This window comes from Abramis brama, assembly GCF_963993115.1.
Source record: "Abramis brama genome assembly, chromosome: 21".
NCBI classification, from domain to species: domain Eukaryota; kingdom Metazoa; phylum Chordata; class Actinopteri; order Cypriniformes; family Leuciscidae; genus Abramis; species Abramis brama.
In genome coordinates, this window is record NC_139983.1 from 3,749,390 (window position 1) to 3,767,219 (window position 17,830).

The following is a 17,830-nucleotide window of genomic DNA, read 5'->3' on the forward strand; positions in this document are numbered from 1 at the left end:
GTATAAACCGTTTCTGCGGGAGTGAGGGCGGGACCTTGATATCACAGCTTTACTTTCGGCTCACTACTGCGCAGACTCGGGTCCTGCGTTACTACTGCGCAGATGTCCCAGATGTCAGCGCAATATTAGGACTTTGGCGGCTTCACTTTTCACCAATGGAAGAGAGTTAAGGGCATAGACAGTAAAAGAAATGGACACAGCGACCCCATTGGATTCAACGGAGAAAAGTGAAGTCAATTAGAAGCACTCACTTCCTGATGGCTGAGCGTACTGCGCAGACTCAAACTGAGCTTGATGACGTAGATGTGACGTGAGCTTCTGTCTTCTAGTAGCTGTGCCAAGAGAAATCTGAATCATTCCCTTCCGAAACTTGCAGAGACGGAGAGTGTGAGTAGGAGGTGTCCATGAGCTAGGAGCAGGAGAAACTTTTGCTAAGTATTCTGATTAATTACTTTGCCTCCTCGTCCCCCCGATCGCCCGCGAGTTTCTCCTCCTGTCCATACGGTAATCTCTCTACTGTGCGACAGTCGCGTGGTTATGATGCAATCGTTAGCCTATTTTTACAAAAACTGCTTCTACGGGGCCATAACGTAAGATACAAGGTAATGGAGCCTTTTATACATTTTCGTGTTTCTTTAGAAATAAATAATGGACAAATGGAGTCTTTAAACGCCTCAGATGTAAAGTTATTCGCTGTCAAAGTGACGCCAAAATGAATGGGAGTCAATGGGATGCTAACAGCAGGTGATGGTCTGCTAATCAATGGCGGCGCCCGGGGAAGCTTCAGTTTTTTCTGAAAGATTACCCCCTTGGTTAAGGGGCGTCGTCCATCTTTTTTTATAGTCTATGCCCAATAATGTTAGTTTTAGATGGCTCCCCGTCCTGAGTCGGGCGGTGGGGGTATGTGGCGAGGGGGGCGTGGTTCAGCGAGGTCTGCGACGGGAGAGAGAGTTGGGAGACGAGCGGTAAGTAGGACAAGTGCAAATGACATACACCTGTGTCTTGTTGTAGCATTTGGCATGGAGAGACCGGATATACGCTGCTGAGAAACAGTGAGAAAGCAAGAACTAGAGACGACTGTCACTGAGAACTTCTGTAGAGAGTTGGAAGCAGCAAAAACCATCTTTCACCACTGATGGTCTTTGACACATAAATCAGAGACATTTTGTATATTATGATTCTGAGTTGGACTGTAGGTTTCTGTGTTTTATTGTATGTATGTTCCCTGACTAAAAATGACATTGCAAAATGGCTGCAGGTTGTCCAACTCAAAAACATTTCTGATAATGGCAAAATAACATTTGGGAAACACTTGTTTAATAATTGCTTGCAGTTTTCACAGCTGTACAACAAATTGAATAAGTCACAGAAATAGAGGTTATGAAATTGTTTGTTGCATAAAATGTATCACGTCTAGTGATAAGTCCATGTACTGGAAGTATAAAAATCATATATATATAGTAGATAACTATAATAAATTGGCAAGATGTAAACAGTTCATACATATGTGCATACATGACGCCTGCGTCAGAAAAACAAAAAACCCAACTGAAGGCAGCAAATGGTGAGATAGTCCATGAAGAATCATCCAGTTTACATGGCGAGGCCACAACATGTGTGCGATGAGTGTTTTCATGAATTCATAACAAACTTTAGACAACTCTTTCCTAAATGCACTAAAACAAACAAGGCACTTTATGACAAAAAAAAAAAAGTTTTACAGGAGAAAAACCATCCCATAAAAGTTTTGTAACTAACACACAGCCCAATACTGAGGCCATCAGTGTGTTTCTCTTGTTGCTTTGTTTATTTGCACCTCTCCAACCTCGAAGGTCAGAGAACGAACGCCATTTTCTCTTCCTTAAAATGTCCAAGTGCTTCGAGCCAAGTGCTTCAGCTAGCAGAAGAGCTAACCTGTAAACAGTAACATGGGAATGTGTGATCCTTCTCATTCGGCCTCTTTCTCAGGGCTCTTGATGCTGTCTGTCCTCACGATGCATGTGGGCCGATGGCGATTGAGCATCAGTATGAGCTGCTGTCGTTCGTGCTTCAGCTCCTCGATCTGTGACTTCAGCTCCGAGTTCATCATCTCTAGACGTTCAGATTCCTTCAACGGAAGAGTTGAGGGGAACGTTAAAGGGATAGTTCACCCAAAAATGAAAATTACCCCATGATTTACTCACCCTCAAGTCATCCTAGGTGTATATTCAGTATATTCTTCTTTCAGACGAATACAATCAGTTATATTAAAAATGTCCTGGCTCTTCCAAGCTTTATAATGGCAGTGATTGGCTGTTTCTGTTTTGAAGTCCATAAAAGTGCATCTATACATGATAAAAGTGCATCTATCATCATAAAAGTGCATCTATCCATCATAAAAGTGCATCTGTCAATCATAAAAGTGCATCTATCCATGATAAAAGTGCATCTGTCAATCATAAAAGTGCTCCACACGACTCTGGGGGGATTTGTGATGCATTTTGTGTTTTCTTACACAAATGCATCGCTTCACTTCAGAAGGCCTTTATTAACCACCCGGAGCCTGTGGAGCACTTTTATGATGAATAGATGCACTTTTATCATGGACAGGAGCACTTTTATGATGAATAGATGCACTTTTATGATGGATAGATGCACTTTTATGATGGATAGATGCACTTTTATCATAGACAGGAGCACTTTTATGATGAATAGATGCACTTTTATGATGGATAGATGCACTTTTATGATGGATAGATGCACTTTTATCATGGATAGATGCACTTTTATCATGGATAGATGCACTTTTATCATGGATAGGTGCACTTTTATCATGGATAGATGCACTTTTATGATGAATAGATGCACTTTTATGATGAATAGATGCACTTTTATGATGGACAGATGCACTTTTCTGATGGATAGATGCACTTTTATCATGGATAGATGCACTTTTATCATGGATAGATGCACGTTTATGATGGATAGGTGCACTTTTATGGACTTCAAAACAGAAACCGGCCATTCACTGCCATTATAAAGCTTGGAAGAGCCAGGATATTTAAACTCCGATTGTATTCGTCTAAAAGAAGAATGTCATATACACCTAGGATGACTTTAGTGTGAGTAAATCATGGGCTAATTTTAATTTTTGGGTGAGCTATCCCTTCAATACGCCGGCGCTGCATATTGACTCTTTTACATGCACTTACCCTTTGGAGATACTCCGTTCTCTCTTTCTTTTTGTTTCGACATCTTGCTGCTGCCACTTTGTTTTTCTCTCGCCTTCTTTTCCTCCGGTCTTCCTCTTCATCTTTCTGGCAACAGCAAAAATCAAGGCTTTTAATGAGTATGCTAAATTAATTTCCTACAATCTGCCATTAAAGTACTTAATTTGTTTAGGCAACCTGTTTAAAACATTCAATATTCACCTTTAAATTCAAGGAAGTTGCATGCAATATTTAAAAAGAAAAGAAAAGAGTATTATAAAAGTACAAATATAGTTGCAAACTATAAACTGACCATTTTTAAGAGCTTTATCATTTTTGACCACTAGGTGACATCCATGCATAGAAAGTGTTTTGCTAATATTCCAAAGTGCTGTTGATAATTATACATTTCTGGTTGGGATTTATATAAACATGTTATCTAAATCAAAGAAGAAGAAAAAAGGGACAGACCTTATTAATCAAAAACATATTAAACATAGTAGACTATGTTTAATCACTCTGCACTCATGCAGGCTAGAGTGAAAAAGCTTTCTGTTTGCCATCAAATTGTGCAACGCAATAATTAATTGAAATATCAACAGCCTTTTGCGGAATGAAAGCTATAGTATCATAATAACTACAGTCAGTCGGAAATTAAAAACATGAGTCTTGCTGATCACATAAACTGAGCCTGAACGGATGGCGATTATGAAATGCTTGTCGTTTAATAGTAAAAATAACGCAAGTCGTGTATAAGGGTATAATACAAACTTCTTTAATAAATAACATTCAGTCAGTCTGCATTAACAGGAGCAGCTGTTCAGTCAGCAACATCTGCTCAGATGAAAGCGCATTGCTCTGTTCTTTATATCGCTGTGCTTTTAAAAACCAGCTAACATCTCCAATATCAAACTGAATGAAGAGGCAGGAAATGTAATAAATAGGCCGATATTAAATATTTATATCTCAATAAAATAATATTTACAGTACAGTATTCATAATAAAATAAATATTTATGAGTACCAATTTACCACCCTACTTTAATTCAGTTAACTGTGACTGCAGCATTAAGTATGACCAAAACATGTTTTACCGTGTTTACCTGACTCCGTCTCTGGTCTAGTCTAAATATCATTAGTGTAGAGGGTTTTTACCTGTCACTGCAAAAATAGCCTGATATAGTTGGGCCAGATGGCATTTTTGCTTTTATGTTTCATTTGTGATTCATTAGATTCACTTTTGTTATGATTTTATAGTCTGTTTCATTGAAGCAGTGACTGTCTGTCCACTAGATGGAGTCACTGCAGTTTGATAAGTGCACAGAAAACACCACCACCGATACGTTTTAACACTGACTGCAACCAAACACACAGATCTGCTCAATCTTCCCAGGTACACACAGGTAGTGCCGCTCCAAACTCACACACCTGTAAAGATAGAGCTGCACCTTCAAGCTTTCTGATTGGCTGATACACTGGAACAAAAAATTGGTGCTGGGTTTACTTTGAAACAGTTTTGAATTAGAAATTGTTAGTAAAATATACAAAGAATTACAAAGAAATGGCAAGTAACACATTGAATTAAAATGTAAAATTTTGAAGTAGAAAGACTGAAATTATATTTTCTTGTAAAAACAAACTCCAATAATTTTTGTTTCATTTACAACTTGGAAAAATAATTTTCTACAGCTCACATGCATGATATTTACATGTAGTCTGAGACAAATGTGATGCCAAAAACACGTCATCAGAGAAGAGAAGAGAAGAGATGTCGCTGCAAGAGGGAGGGGAAGTTATTCTGATTAAAGATTACGAGACATATGAATTTAAAACAATGATGTGTTTATAATAAACACTGCAATACTCCATAAAAAAAAATAAGAATTGTCCATTTAGATTTTTAGCAAAGCAGTTTACAGCTCCACTTTTTAGTTTCCCTGCAGATTAATCATATAAGAAACACACTGGGTCACGCTGATGTGAACTAGTTGAAGTAGATAAAGTGCTGTTTCCTTCAGATGCCCTCAGTCTAGAGATGAAGACGCTCACCTCAGCTTTAATGGGGAGCGGCCGCTTGCCCAGCTTTCCCAGTAGATGTAGAGGCGACAGCATGGCCCCGAGGTTGTAGAGGTCGGCGTACTTCAGGTGTTGGGTTAGTGTGGTGGCAGAAATGCCCACCAGAGGGCCCAGACTGGGCAGTGAGCCCGCCGTCACCGAGGGGTCCGGGATCTGTCCGGGCATCACGTCACCAACACCCCTGACCGCAGCTGGAGGAGAGACAACACGATTCTGCATGTGAGACTAATAAGCCATCTTTTGAAATTTGTGAAATCGAGTTATCAGTCGAATATCAGTCGTTTAAGACACCACCAAGGCTTATTAAAGTGCCCCATTATGCTATTTTAAAGGTTCTTAATTTAGTTTTGGAGTCTCCTGCAATAGGTTTATATGCATTCAACGTCAAAAGCACTTTAATTCTCTTTTTATAATTCTCTTTGCAGCATCAGCTCTTTTCTCAGTGTCTGGAAGGATTAGTAAAAAAACTCATTCTCTCTAAGCCCCTCCTTTTCAAGAGTCTACTCCGCTCTGATTGGTCAGACGGCCCAGTCTGTTGTGATTGGTCTACTCTGCTCTGGTTGGTCAGATGATCCAGTCTGTTGTGATTGGTCTACTCTGCTCTGATTGGTCAGATGATCCAGTCTGTTGTGATTGGTCTATTCTGCTCTGATTGGTCAGATGATCCAGTCTGTTGTGATTGGTCTACTCTGCTCTGATTGGTCAGATGACCCCAGTCTGTTGTGATTGGTCTACTCTGCTCTGATAGGTCAGATGACCCCAGTCTGTTGTGATTGGTCTACTCTGCTCTGGTTGGTCAGATGATCCAGTATGTTGTGATTGGTCTACTCTGCTCTGATTGGTCAGATGATCCAGTCTGTTGTGATTGGTCTACTCTGCTCTGATTGGTCAGATGACCCCAGTCTGTTGTGATTGGTCTACTCTGCTCTGATTGGTCAGATGATCCAGTCTGTTGTGATTGGTCTACTCTGCTCTGATTGGTCAGATGATCCAGTCTGTTGTGATTGGTCTACTCTGCTCTGATTGGTCAGATGACCCCAGTCTGTTGTGATTGGTCTACTCTGCTCTGATAGGTCAGATGATCCAGTCTGTTGTGATTGGTCTACTCTGCTCTGATTGGTCAGATGACCCCAGTCTGTTGTGATTGGTCTACTCTGCTCTGATTGGTCAGATGATCCAGTCTGTTGTGATTGGTCTACTCTGCTCTGATTGGTCAGATGATCCAGTCTGTTGTGATTGGTCTACTCTGCTCTGATAGGTCAGATGGCCCAGTCTGTTGTGATTGGTCTACTCTGCTCTGATAGGTCAGATGACCCCAGTCTGTTGTGATTGGTCTACTCTGCTCTGATTGGTCAGATGGCCCAGTCTGTTGTGATTGACCAATCACAGCAGACTGGATCATCTGACCAATTACCACTTACAGCTTGTGTCGGAAACACATGACCATTAGCATATTGGAATCTCTTCCTGAAGAGCTCTTTTTCAGCATATGATTCACAGTAATACGAACAGTAGTAATGGGTAGTAACCAAGTTACAAGTTACAATAGTAGTAACCAAGCGTCCTTGAGCCCTGGAAAGGCGCTATATAAATAAAACGTACTATTATTATTATTAATGCCGTTAATTATATATTGGCATCAAAATAATCACAAATATAGCATGAAGAATATTCACTAATACTATACTACACTTTAAAATACGGAGGCCTGCAGGACTGCAGTTATTCAGCCTATACACACACTGTTATTATATTATCTATTTTAATAACACATATTTGGTCAGATTAAATTCTGTGGAAATTGATTAGCCTATGACTCATTTTTTCATGTTAAATTCTCCTATGACTCATTTTCTCATGTTAAATTCTCGTGAAGTGAACAAAAGAGTGAATATTACCCAACCAATTGTAACTGGGTATTTATGTTGAGTCAGGAATACTTCCTACTTATTGAAAACGAGAGCAAGTTATGTTCATGAGCTGACAGACAAGACATGTTGGAATATGTATTATAAATGCCAGAGTGCTGATTAATGGATTTATGAATTTTATCAATATATTATTAGAGGCTTATATTATAGTAATCACTCTATATTGTATTGAAATGAATTTCCTCCAAATATATTATCCTGTTTAAAAATTAAATACAGAAATATATCGTGTGAGATAAGCTGACAATCTCTATATCCTGTGCAAATTACAGATGTCCTCAAATTACATTACAGATCTTTATCCTGAGAATGTATCCTGCTCGACTGATATGCAGCACATCAGACCACGTAAGATCATGATGCTGTCACAAATGTACATTTAATTTGGATTAGTTGTGTCTATTACAAAGATTACCAAGATGTGTAGCACTGGTCATCCTACCTAAAAAAGTTTTTTGCTGACATTCCCATTAAGTTATAAAAACGTTATTTCAGAATGTTCTGTGAACGTCCAGTTTTTTAATATTCAAAAAAAAAAAAAAAAAAAATCTTGGTTATACAAACATTAAGGGATCAGTGGTTTGACTCCGGTTGCACGTTCATTCAGACAGTATTCGAGAGGTTACTGTAAGTTTCTGTTTGAATGGGACATTTTGAGACTCACACCTGCGAGTTAATGCAGCTGTCAATCCCAAAAACTGACAGTGTGAACGTAGCCATTATTATTGAAGAATTGACGCATCAACTACAATCATATAAGACTTCAAAGGGAAAAGTAAACCAAAAGTAATGCAAAATATGTTATATTTTACAATGTCCTTAATCCATGATTTAAGGTCACATCTTTACTAAATAAGTCACCCTCACGACACCACCTGTGCAGAAATACCAACAAAGCAGCAGCAGGTTTTGTCCAGATGCTCAATCTGTCACTGGAATCCATCATTTAGAATGTTTTTAAAGTGCCCCTATTTTCAGATATGACCTTTTATGCACAGTGTAATACAGCTGTTTGTGAATTAAAAACCTCTGCAAAGTTTCAAACATCAAAGTGCAGATAAATGGATTTATTGTCTCCCAAAAGAAATTCTGAACTGCCTGAAACGAGTCGTCAGTAACTCCAGACTCACTTTCTGCTCGAACCTACGTAGGTTTGTAACTAATTTGCATAATGCCAGCTTATGGTCTTCACTGGCTGAACAGCTTCTCTTTGCTCCTCCCTCAAACACTGTAGTGTATCTGAGACTGGAAGAGTTTGGTTCGTGTTGTTCATGTGGAGAAGACGCTGTTTTCTGCTGACAAAGCAAATCCACTTTGATGAGATTGATACGGTAAAACCCACGCCATCGTTACTGTTCGCATTACTCTGTATACAAGTGCTGAGGAAGAGCTGAAATTAAAATAAGTATTGGGTGTTTCGTTTCAGACATGTGCTGTAAGTGGTCGACCAATCACAACAGATTGGGCCGTCTGACCAATCAGAGCAGAGTAGACCAATCACAACAGATTGGGCCGTCTGACCAATCACAGCAAAGTAGACCAATAACAACAGACTGGGCCATCTGACCAACCAGAGCAGAGTAGACCAATCACAACAGACTGGGCCATCTGACCAACCAGAGCAGAGTAGACCAATCACAACAGACTGGGCCATCTGACCAATCAGAGCAGAGCAGACCAATCACAACAGACTGGGACATCTGACCAATTAGAGCAGAGTAGACCAATCACAACAGACTGGGCCATCTGACCAAGCAGAGCAGAGTAGACCAATCACAACAGCCTGGGCCGTCTGACCAAGCAGAGCAGAGTAAACCAATCACAACAGCCTGGGACATCTGACCAATCAGAGCAGAGTAGACCAATCACAACAGACTGGGCCGTCTGACCAATCAGAGCAGAGTAGACCAATCACAACAGCCTGGGACATCTGACCAATCAGAGCAGAGTAGACCAATCACAACAGACTGGGCCGTCTGACCAATCAGAGCAGAACAGACCAATCACAACAGACTGGGACATCTGACCAATCAGAGCAGAGTAGACCAATCACAACAGACTGGGCCGTCTGACCAATCAGAGCAGAGTAGACCAATCACAACAGCCTGGGACATCTGACCAATCAGAAACAGAGTAGACCAATCACAACAGCCTGGGACATCTGACCAATCAGAGCAGAGTAGACCAATCACAACAGACTGGGCCATCTGACCAAGCAGAGCAGAGTAGACCAATCACAACAGCCTGGGACATCTGACCAATCAGAGCAGAGTAGACCAATTACAACAGACTGGGCCGTCTGACCAATCAGAGCAGAGTAGACCAATCACAACAGACTGGGACATCTGACCAATCAGAAACAGAGTAGACCAATCACAACAGCCTGGGACATCTGACCAATCAGAGCAGAGTAGACCAATCACAACAGACTGGGCCATCTGACCAAGCAGAGCAGAGTAGACCAATCACAACAGCCTGGGACATCTGACCAATCAGAGCAGAGTAGACCAATTACAACAGACTGGGCCGTCTGACCAATCAGAGCAGAGTAGACCAATCACAACAGCCTGGGACATCTGACCAATCAGAGCAGAGTAGACCAATCACAACAGACTGGGCCGTCTGACCAATCAGAGCAGAGTAGACCAATCACAACAGCCTGGGACATCTGACCAATCAGAGCAGAGTAGACCAATCACAACAGACTGGGCCGTCTGACCAATCAGAGCAGAGTAGACCAATCACAACAGCCTGGGACATCTGACCAATCAGAGCAGAGTAGACCAATCACAACAGACTGGGCCGTCTGACCAATCAGAGCAGAGTAGACCAATCACAACAGACTGGGCCGTCTGACCAATCAGAGCTGAGCAGACTCTCAGAAAGGAGGGGTTTACTGTACGTTCACACCGCCGCCGGCGAGAGCAGCAAAATTTGCTCTCGCCAGCCTGCCAACGACGCCGGAGAAAGATTCGGGGACGCTCTGATGCTCTGACGTAGATCGAAGTAGACCAATGTTTACAGGATTGCGTTCTCTGGAATCCTCTCAGGCGGAGGACTTCTATATTCTGATTGGTTGCCGCCGAACTGCGTCATAGCTTATTACCATAAAGTTGACCTGACTTCAACTCTCTTCGCCGCTCTAACCGCCCAAGACGCGCCGCCCTCGCCGGAGCTCGCCGCTGGCTCTCATTGAAAATGAATGCGGTGCGGTGTGAACGCACAGTTAGAGAGACTGAATCCTTGATCAAATTGTTTCAGACACTGTCAGAAAGAAAATGTAACTTTAAAATTAGGAACCTTTTAAATAGCATATATGGGTTACTTTAACTAACCAACAGAAATGTTATATACACACAAGTCTCCACTTATTGTTTTGAACACATGTCCATTGTGCCCATGCACTGTCAATTCTACACATTAGATATTCAATATCTGACATGTTTATATAATACGACCACTTACAGACCCTTGGCAAGATAAGCTGCTGCTTTCCCCCTGTTTTTTTTACGAGAGGCACAAAACTAGACCCAGACACATTCTCCTTAAAGCCGTGGAGAGAAGAACTGAGAACTGAGCCAAGATCCGCCCGCTGCCCGAGTTTCCCCCGTCCAAATCTGAGTTCTCCATGTCAGCCGAGAGGAATGTGGCCGCAGACGAACAGGACAATGTCATCGGCCTCAAATAAAGAAACCCTTCAGATGTGCAGTCCATAGCTGGAGAAGAACTATTTTAAAGAAAACATTCTCAAGTCTTTCCATTCTTACAGAGAGATGAACTACAGAAAGGGACCGGCATGAATGAGCTTCTTGAAGAAACGCCCTCACTATGACACCAGAAATCACTGCCATATGTGAACCTCTGCATGGCACACACACCGGTTCTGATTCAGAGGAAGTTTCATTAGTCTTTGCTCAGGCAAGCTATGATTGCTCATACTGAACGTTAGTCATTTAAAGTGATACTTCACCTCTGGAAAGATTAATGTGTATTTAAAATGGGTCATTTATGTAGTGAAATGTGAAATTATTTTTGAATTTGGAGCTTTCTAGACTGAGAAAAGCCAGAAAATTTATTTTTGGCTCATGTGGATGAAAGACAACAACTCCCAGAATGCACTTGCTTCGCTATTTTTTTATAAAATCGACTATTTTTGACTGTCAAAATGCTGGCGGATGGAAACACAGTGAGTTGTTCAAAATCTTTCTTTTTAGTAAACTCTGTGCACACAAACACTGTTCTCAATGCTGGAGTTCATGTGTAGAGCCCCTGGTGATACTTCCAGCACAGTTTCATGTGTCGAGCCTTCTTAGTGTTTTAAAAATAGTGTTTTTTGATGCTGTCATAGAAGTGCCCCATTCACTCCCATTCACAAGGCATTGTGACCTAAAACGAAAATACGATGAAAATTAAAAGTGGCGTTTTTATAAGCCAAATTATAAGAAACCGAAATGTTTAATTATTTGATTAGCTGGGTCTTAAGTTCAGGCTATTGCTGTTAGTTCACCTCACCTCCTGATCCGAGACGTTCTTTCTTTTGTAACTTCAAATTTATCACGTCTGTTCCCCGCCTCATGTCTTCGGGTTCGAACTTCGAGACGTTTCGTTAGTTCAGTCGACTCGTCAGTGTCTGATCTGGGCCGTGTGACACAGCCCCATATATGCATTTGAATGCACTGCAGTACCAGTCCGGTATCAGAAATGACTAGTTCATGTCTCGAGTCTGGTTCAGGTTCGGCCGGGTCCGAGTCTTTCGTTCTTTCTGTCAGTCCCATAGAGACTATGCTGTCAGTACCGGAAAGATAAATGATAAGTTCATCTCTCGAGTCTTTTCGGGTTCGAGTCGACTGATTCTTCAAGTCACAAACCCATAGGCTGAATGCAACAACAGAAATGATTAGTCCATCTTTCGGGTGTGAGTCCTTCGTTCTTTTGTCACGTGACCGCTGGTCTCTCGCTACACAAATACAACATTTAAAAGTCTGTAAAGACTCGAAATGTAAAGTCTGTATCAGGTCGATCAGAAGACGCACGAGAAAAAACGAGAAAAAACTCACGAGTTTTGAATTTTTCTATGCGCCGCTAAAATTCAGTTCTACCAGGTGTTCAGACACCTGAACAATACATTTGCAACGTCCTTGTGGAGTGGAGACATTGCAACGACAGCAACTCTACAACAATGACAGCAAGACACTAGAGCTGTGTGATTTTAGTGCATTTCTTTGCTTCACAGATCTGCGCTTTCATTCCTCCCTAAAAGCCCAAACTTGACGTCCAAATCAAATACAGTCTACTGTTGCTAAACTGCAGGATGTAGTCGATGATAAAAAGAGTTATTAAAGCTACACTGTGTAGGATTTTCTCCCATCTAGCGGTGAAATTGTTTATGACTACCAACTGAATATTACTTTCTAGCCCCTCCCATTCCGAGGGCATTTTAACTCCTACGGCGGCCGTATTATTTCAAATCTGCCGGCAGTCGTGAGTAAATCTCCCCCTCGCATTCGTCACGGCGCCACTGAGTGTCAAAACGCGAAAGGCGAAGCTTGAATTTCCAGGTATGTCCCTCTTTGGCTAATGTATTTTCAAGACGCCGCCATTCGAGCGACTCACTCGTATGTATTCTAAATGTTAGATTCTACGCTTACGAGAATACTTGATTAGTTGGTATAAGTAATTACACATTAATGTGTACATATCATTTTGAAAGAACAAAGTGTTTTTTGCAAAGAATCAACTTAAAAAATTACACAGTGTAGCTTTAAACACCATCGGTTATGTATAAGGTAACATAAACAGTTGGCAAATAAGTTGCATGAGTATTGGGGTTCGGTCTTAAAGTGACAGTAGCCTAATAAACCTGCAGCTGTCCGTGTCATTAATGTTAATTTAAACAACAAAAGACAAAGAAAAAAATCAACCACTGCTCTTTAGTAGATTTATTAGGGTTAATCTATATTTCATTTATACAGTGAAGACTACGCAGTGTTGTTTTCCATTTGATTACTTTCTGTTAATAAAGAGTGTTCTGTTTACTATTATTAGGCTATGGAATATGTTGCACATGTTGCTTGCCAATAATTAATGAGATGTGACAAGGTTCTCTCACAGTTATGAACAAACGTACTTCCAGTAACGTTAATAGCATTTGTTCAAAGTTATCTGGTCTTTAATGATGTTCTCAAAACGTTAGCACAAAAACATTATTTATAAATTGTTCATGGAATGTTTTTTAAGAAACATTTTAGTTGGACGTTTGTCTAATGTTTTTAAATGTTACAACTTGTTTTCAGAAAGTCCAGAGAACATTCAAAAGTAACATTCCATAATGCGTGAAGAATGATGAAACGGAATGTTCCCTTAACGTTCACATAGCCAAGAAAATACTTTTTTTTTAAACTGAACATTTTGAACATTTTGTTGATTTGGTAAGAAAAAAGAAAATCCATTTGCCGTATCACTACACAATATCAGACAGACATGGAGGGATCTTTTGTATTTGCCAGAACACTCAAAAAACCCTACAACCTCAAAGAAAAAAGTGAAATACATTAATCAGGAACATTTTCAAGTGTGTTTCATATTCAGAAGGTGTGTGAGGTTTTTCTGTCTACAACACGAGCCATCTTACTAAAAGCCCCAATGGAAAAATGATTTCCACAGTAAAAAAAAATCACCATCTTTGAAACTTTTAACACACTTCCAAATAAAACTTCATACCGACCAGTCAAGACAAGTATGTATTGAGGGAATGACAGCATGAAGGATTTGGAAAAATAAACAGAATACAACACTGTTCTCTTTGTTTAGATTTTCACTGGAAAGTTCTATAGAGCGCTTTAGTTCAGAGCCGTGCAAACCGACGCTCTCTCCGCTGTGACCGTTACCACATGTTATATTAATATTTTGATCCATTATCACAGATAAAGTGTTGCTCTAATTGATTGATTGCCCCGTTGTTCAGTAAATATCCAAGTACTGCTGTCTAGCACTCTACAGAGAATGATGAAACATGCCACACTTGATTATGTTGTTTGTCCAAGTATAATATGGACAACAAGCAAAATAAATACAATAATCAATTTATTGTCCATATGTTAAATTCAGCACAACCAAGCTGAACAACACATCCATAGAAATTGAGAAATTGTGTTCAGCAAGTAACTGATTTTAAACTACATCTATAAAAACCATAAATAAAAGTGACTTTAAGAGTTAATATTAATAATATTAATGGATAAATTGAGAATCACAATTTTTTTGTTTCAAACTGAGATCATGATTCTGAACAAACAACTTAAAGTCCCCCTGTAGTCAATCATTTTATCCTTTAAACTCATCTTTGATCACCAAAATGACATTTGTTCCTTGAAAAAATAATTATTCATGCCTTAAAATACTGTAGCTTGAACCTAACTCGACACCCTTGCCTCATTTAGTATACGCGGTTCTATGAATATGCAAATGAGCCCCACCTCCACTCACTCACTCAGCTCAGAGATCCACTGGTTGACGATCACACGTTGATCTGATTGGTTACAAGGTAGTTTGTGACGTCAGAAACACCAGCGATTTCAAAGCGTGTTTTTGCGACTGTCTTTGGTTCACTGCAGTTTTAAGGAGAAAATACTCAGCAATGGTGTCGACTTATGAATTTACACATGGTTTGTCTTAAAGCACATTAAAACACCACAAAGACACATAAACAACATTAAAAGCTGGATTTTCACCACAGGGGGACTTTAATTGATTTGAATTAATTATTATTATTTTAAATCTGTTTGAATGAATCAGCAATGACTCGCTCATACTAGGTGTGTTGGACTTGAAGCGGCGCTGGACTGATCGGTGTATCTCATCATATGGAGACGTCTAATGCTCTCTAATCACTCGCAGGGTCTTTAATGTCACACAAAGATCGTTTCAAGTCCAACACACCTAAAGACTTCTTTGTTTCATTACTGGATGAATCAGCGTTTTTCAACGAATCTCTTGAGTGAATGATTCAATGACAAATACATTTTCCAACAGTCACTTGTCGCCACCTACTGGTGTAACAATGTAATTGATACAATCTTTATTTGAAGCGTCAAGTTACTTTCAAAAGGTGATTTACTTGATTTTTGATCGCTACCATAGACATCAGTGTTTATATCCGAACTGTAAACTTTTATCCAGGTACTTCTGTGATAATCTGAATTACTGTGACACAGAAATAATCACACTGTGTGTGTTGAAAGGACAGCTTCACACACAGTTTCATATCTACACATGACAACGGCTCTCTCCGGGTCAGAACGCAGATCTGAATGTTTGCAGTGATCGTACTTTTTAAAAGTTTAATAGACAGAGACAAATGTTGTCATGTTGTGTGTTTGAATCGAGATCGCCATCTTTTAACGATTAATCGTGCAGCTCCTCTACAAATTAATAAAAATTAGATTCAATAGTTGTAACAAGCGCCGCTAAAACAGTTCAGTCTAATTAAAAACGTATTTTACCCAATATTTGTGTGTGCTGTCTGTGTATTTTTATGCTTGCTGCAGAATCATATTGTTAGCATAGCAACATATTAACATCTGATTGTAAGTCGCTTCATGTGAGTCGTGTTTAACAGCATTCAAATTAACCATGAGGTTTCATTTAGTCCAACAAGGCAAAGATTTTTCCCTGCTTCTAATTATAAAAGTGACTGAAATTACATCCTAAAACGACACTTCCAAACTGACACTAAGCAAACCTTTTTCAATCATCAATTTAATGTTTAAATATTGTTTAAAGACATATGTTAAACTGTGTTTTAGATAAATCTCAAAACACTGAAGTATAACCACATTTCTTCATGGACAACAGATTTCAGATATGCATTGAGCTCACTGTAAATGAATGCAGTTTAAAGTCGTTTCATATGAAGTATAGCAGCATGTCACAACATGGCTTGTTTAACACTAAACACTCCTCACATTTTATAATGTTAACGAATATAGTATCAATACATTTAGATCATTTAATTAATGCCTGAGAACGTCATAATGCACATTGATACCCAGTATCACCGTGGTTTATTGACAGTGACATATATTTGCATGGAGTTACTGTTGATCACATCATTGCGTGTATGAGCTGTGTGTCATAATCAACGTTCCTACATCTGTAAAGGTCAGTGTCATTTCGTTGCATTATGCATGCAGTTATAATAGCACTGTTATGCAATGAGAAACAGTTTCACACATTGCTTCCAGATTTTATCGCCCACTTCTTTCTGAGTGGAAGTGAAACCCTTTTCTGAACAGCTGAAAATGCTGATGATCTACAGAAAGTTCATTTAACTTTATTGTGATGTAACATGCTAATTTTTGCAGCACTTAAGTTTTAGATCATGTTTTAAATAAACTGAGGCGAAGACACACCACATTCATGCATATAGTAATGCATATTACTGTAAAACTGGACTTGAACCCAGATTTTAACCTACAGTACAATATAAATTATGAATTTAAAAAAGTTTGTGTCTACAGTATTGCTGCCCATTGCCATTGCCACACATGCATCCGTTTCACTGATTACAAGCTTAATGGATTGTGTGTGACACCGGACAATACAGTGAAATAATAAGGTAAAGATGATGAACATATGAATGTGCATTTGCACCACGCCCTACAGTGACTCAAAATGATCTCAAAGCGGAAGTTTCTCTTATGTAACATGAACTTCAGTGTTGAGTCTGTCTGTCTGTCCCATCATCAGTGAACATTCCCTATGTAGGCTACAACTAGAGATGGACATGCCTGAGAGAAATGCGTTCAAACTTGGAAATAAATAGGTATTTAAGTTGCATAACGCATGCAGATCCTGCAACAGAATCTATTGTTGTTATTTAAGATAAATACGCACGTTGCTGATGTTGCAATGTACATTCTGTGCTTGCATACACTCGGACTTTGTCTCAAAACCTAGCGAGTTCCCTAGATAGACAGCATTTTTGCGCATCACTGAATCGGAGCGCGCGCGCGATGTCCATGAATGCTCCTGCGCGCGTCCGATGCGCAAAAACGCGCTCCGCTAGGCGTCTCTCTGCGCTTTGAGACACAGCCGGGGAGAAATGCAGAGCCTAGGACTCGAAGCTGTGCAAAAGTTGTCAAAGTTGGCCTCTTACCTGACTTTGGTCTCGAGGTGAGCGAGTGGAGTCCCTTTGTGACGTCAGCTGGAGGTCGCGAGTAGATCTTGAAGAGCGGGAATCGTTGCATCAGCTCGAGTCGCGAGCGCTGATCCCTGATCGGGAAGAGCGAGGAATGCGGAAGTCAGACGTCAGCAGGGAGGATGAGAAATGAACTGCAGGGAAAACACTCATGGAGAAGTGGAGAAGTGAGGAGCAGAGAGTCGCTCCACCCCTTAGAAACCAGAAAACAAACATCCCGTTCACCGTCAGCGCTTTACATTCCCTCAACAAGCAGAAGTTCTTCTCAAACGGCAGATTGATGTACCAGGACCGTTTTTTAGCCGTTCATCAGTAGCTACCCCATCAAAAAAGGCTCCTCATATGTTGATGCTCTTTTTTAATGGATATATGAATATAAATTGTTTTAAACTGCAGTATAGCTTGACCCTGCAATCCTGGAGGCTGCAGTTTCAGGAC

At 40.1% G+C, this 17,830-nt stretch overlaps 1 protein-coding gene across 1 annotated transcript; it reads right to left on the bottom strand.

The window, feature by feature from the left end:
* Window positions 1-1,295: 1,295 nt before the first annotated feature.
* On the bottom strand, window positions 1,296-17,574 carry jdp2a (Jun dimerization protein 2a). The gene is made up of 4 exons (XM_084097316.1): window positions 17,351-17,574; window positions 5,237-5,454; window positions 3,192-3,296; window positions 1,296-2,107 (listed from the first exon to the last, which is right to left on the bottom strand). Exons 1-4 carry the CDS (start codon window positions 17,439-17,441, stop codon window positions 1,949-1,951), a joined length of 573 nt encoding a protein of 190 aa, XP_083953442.1. The 5' UTR covers window positions 17,442-17,574; the 3' UTR covers window positions 1,296-1,948.
* Between the last annotated feature and the right edge of the window lie 256 nt (window positions 17,575-17,830).

Bases quoted from the DNA above. Each gene is read 5' to 3' on its own strand.
- jdp2a (XM_084097316.1), bottom strand. From the start codon at position 17,441: ATGCAACGATTCCCGCTCTTCAAGATCTACTCGCGACCTCCAGCTGAC. The intron at 5,455-17,350 runs GTAAGAGGCCAA...TCTCTCCTCCAG, and splicing joins CACCTCGAGACCAAAGTCAG to CTGCGGTCAGGGGTGTTGGT. The intron at 2,108-3,191 runs GTAAGTGCATGT...CTTCCGTTGAAG, and splicing joins GAACGGAGTATCTCCAAAGG to GAATCTGAACGTCTAGAGAT.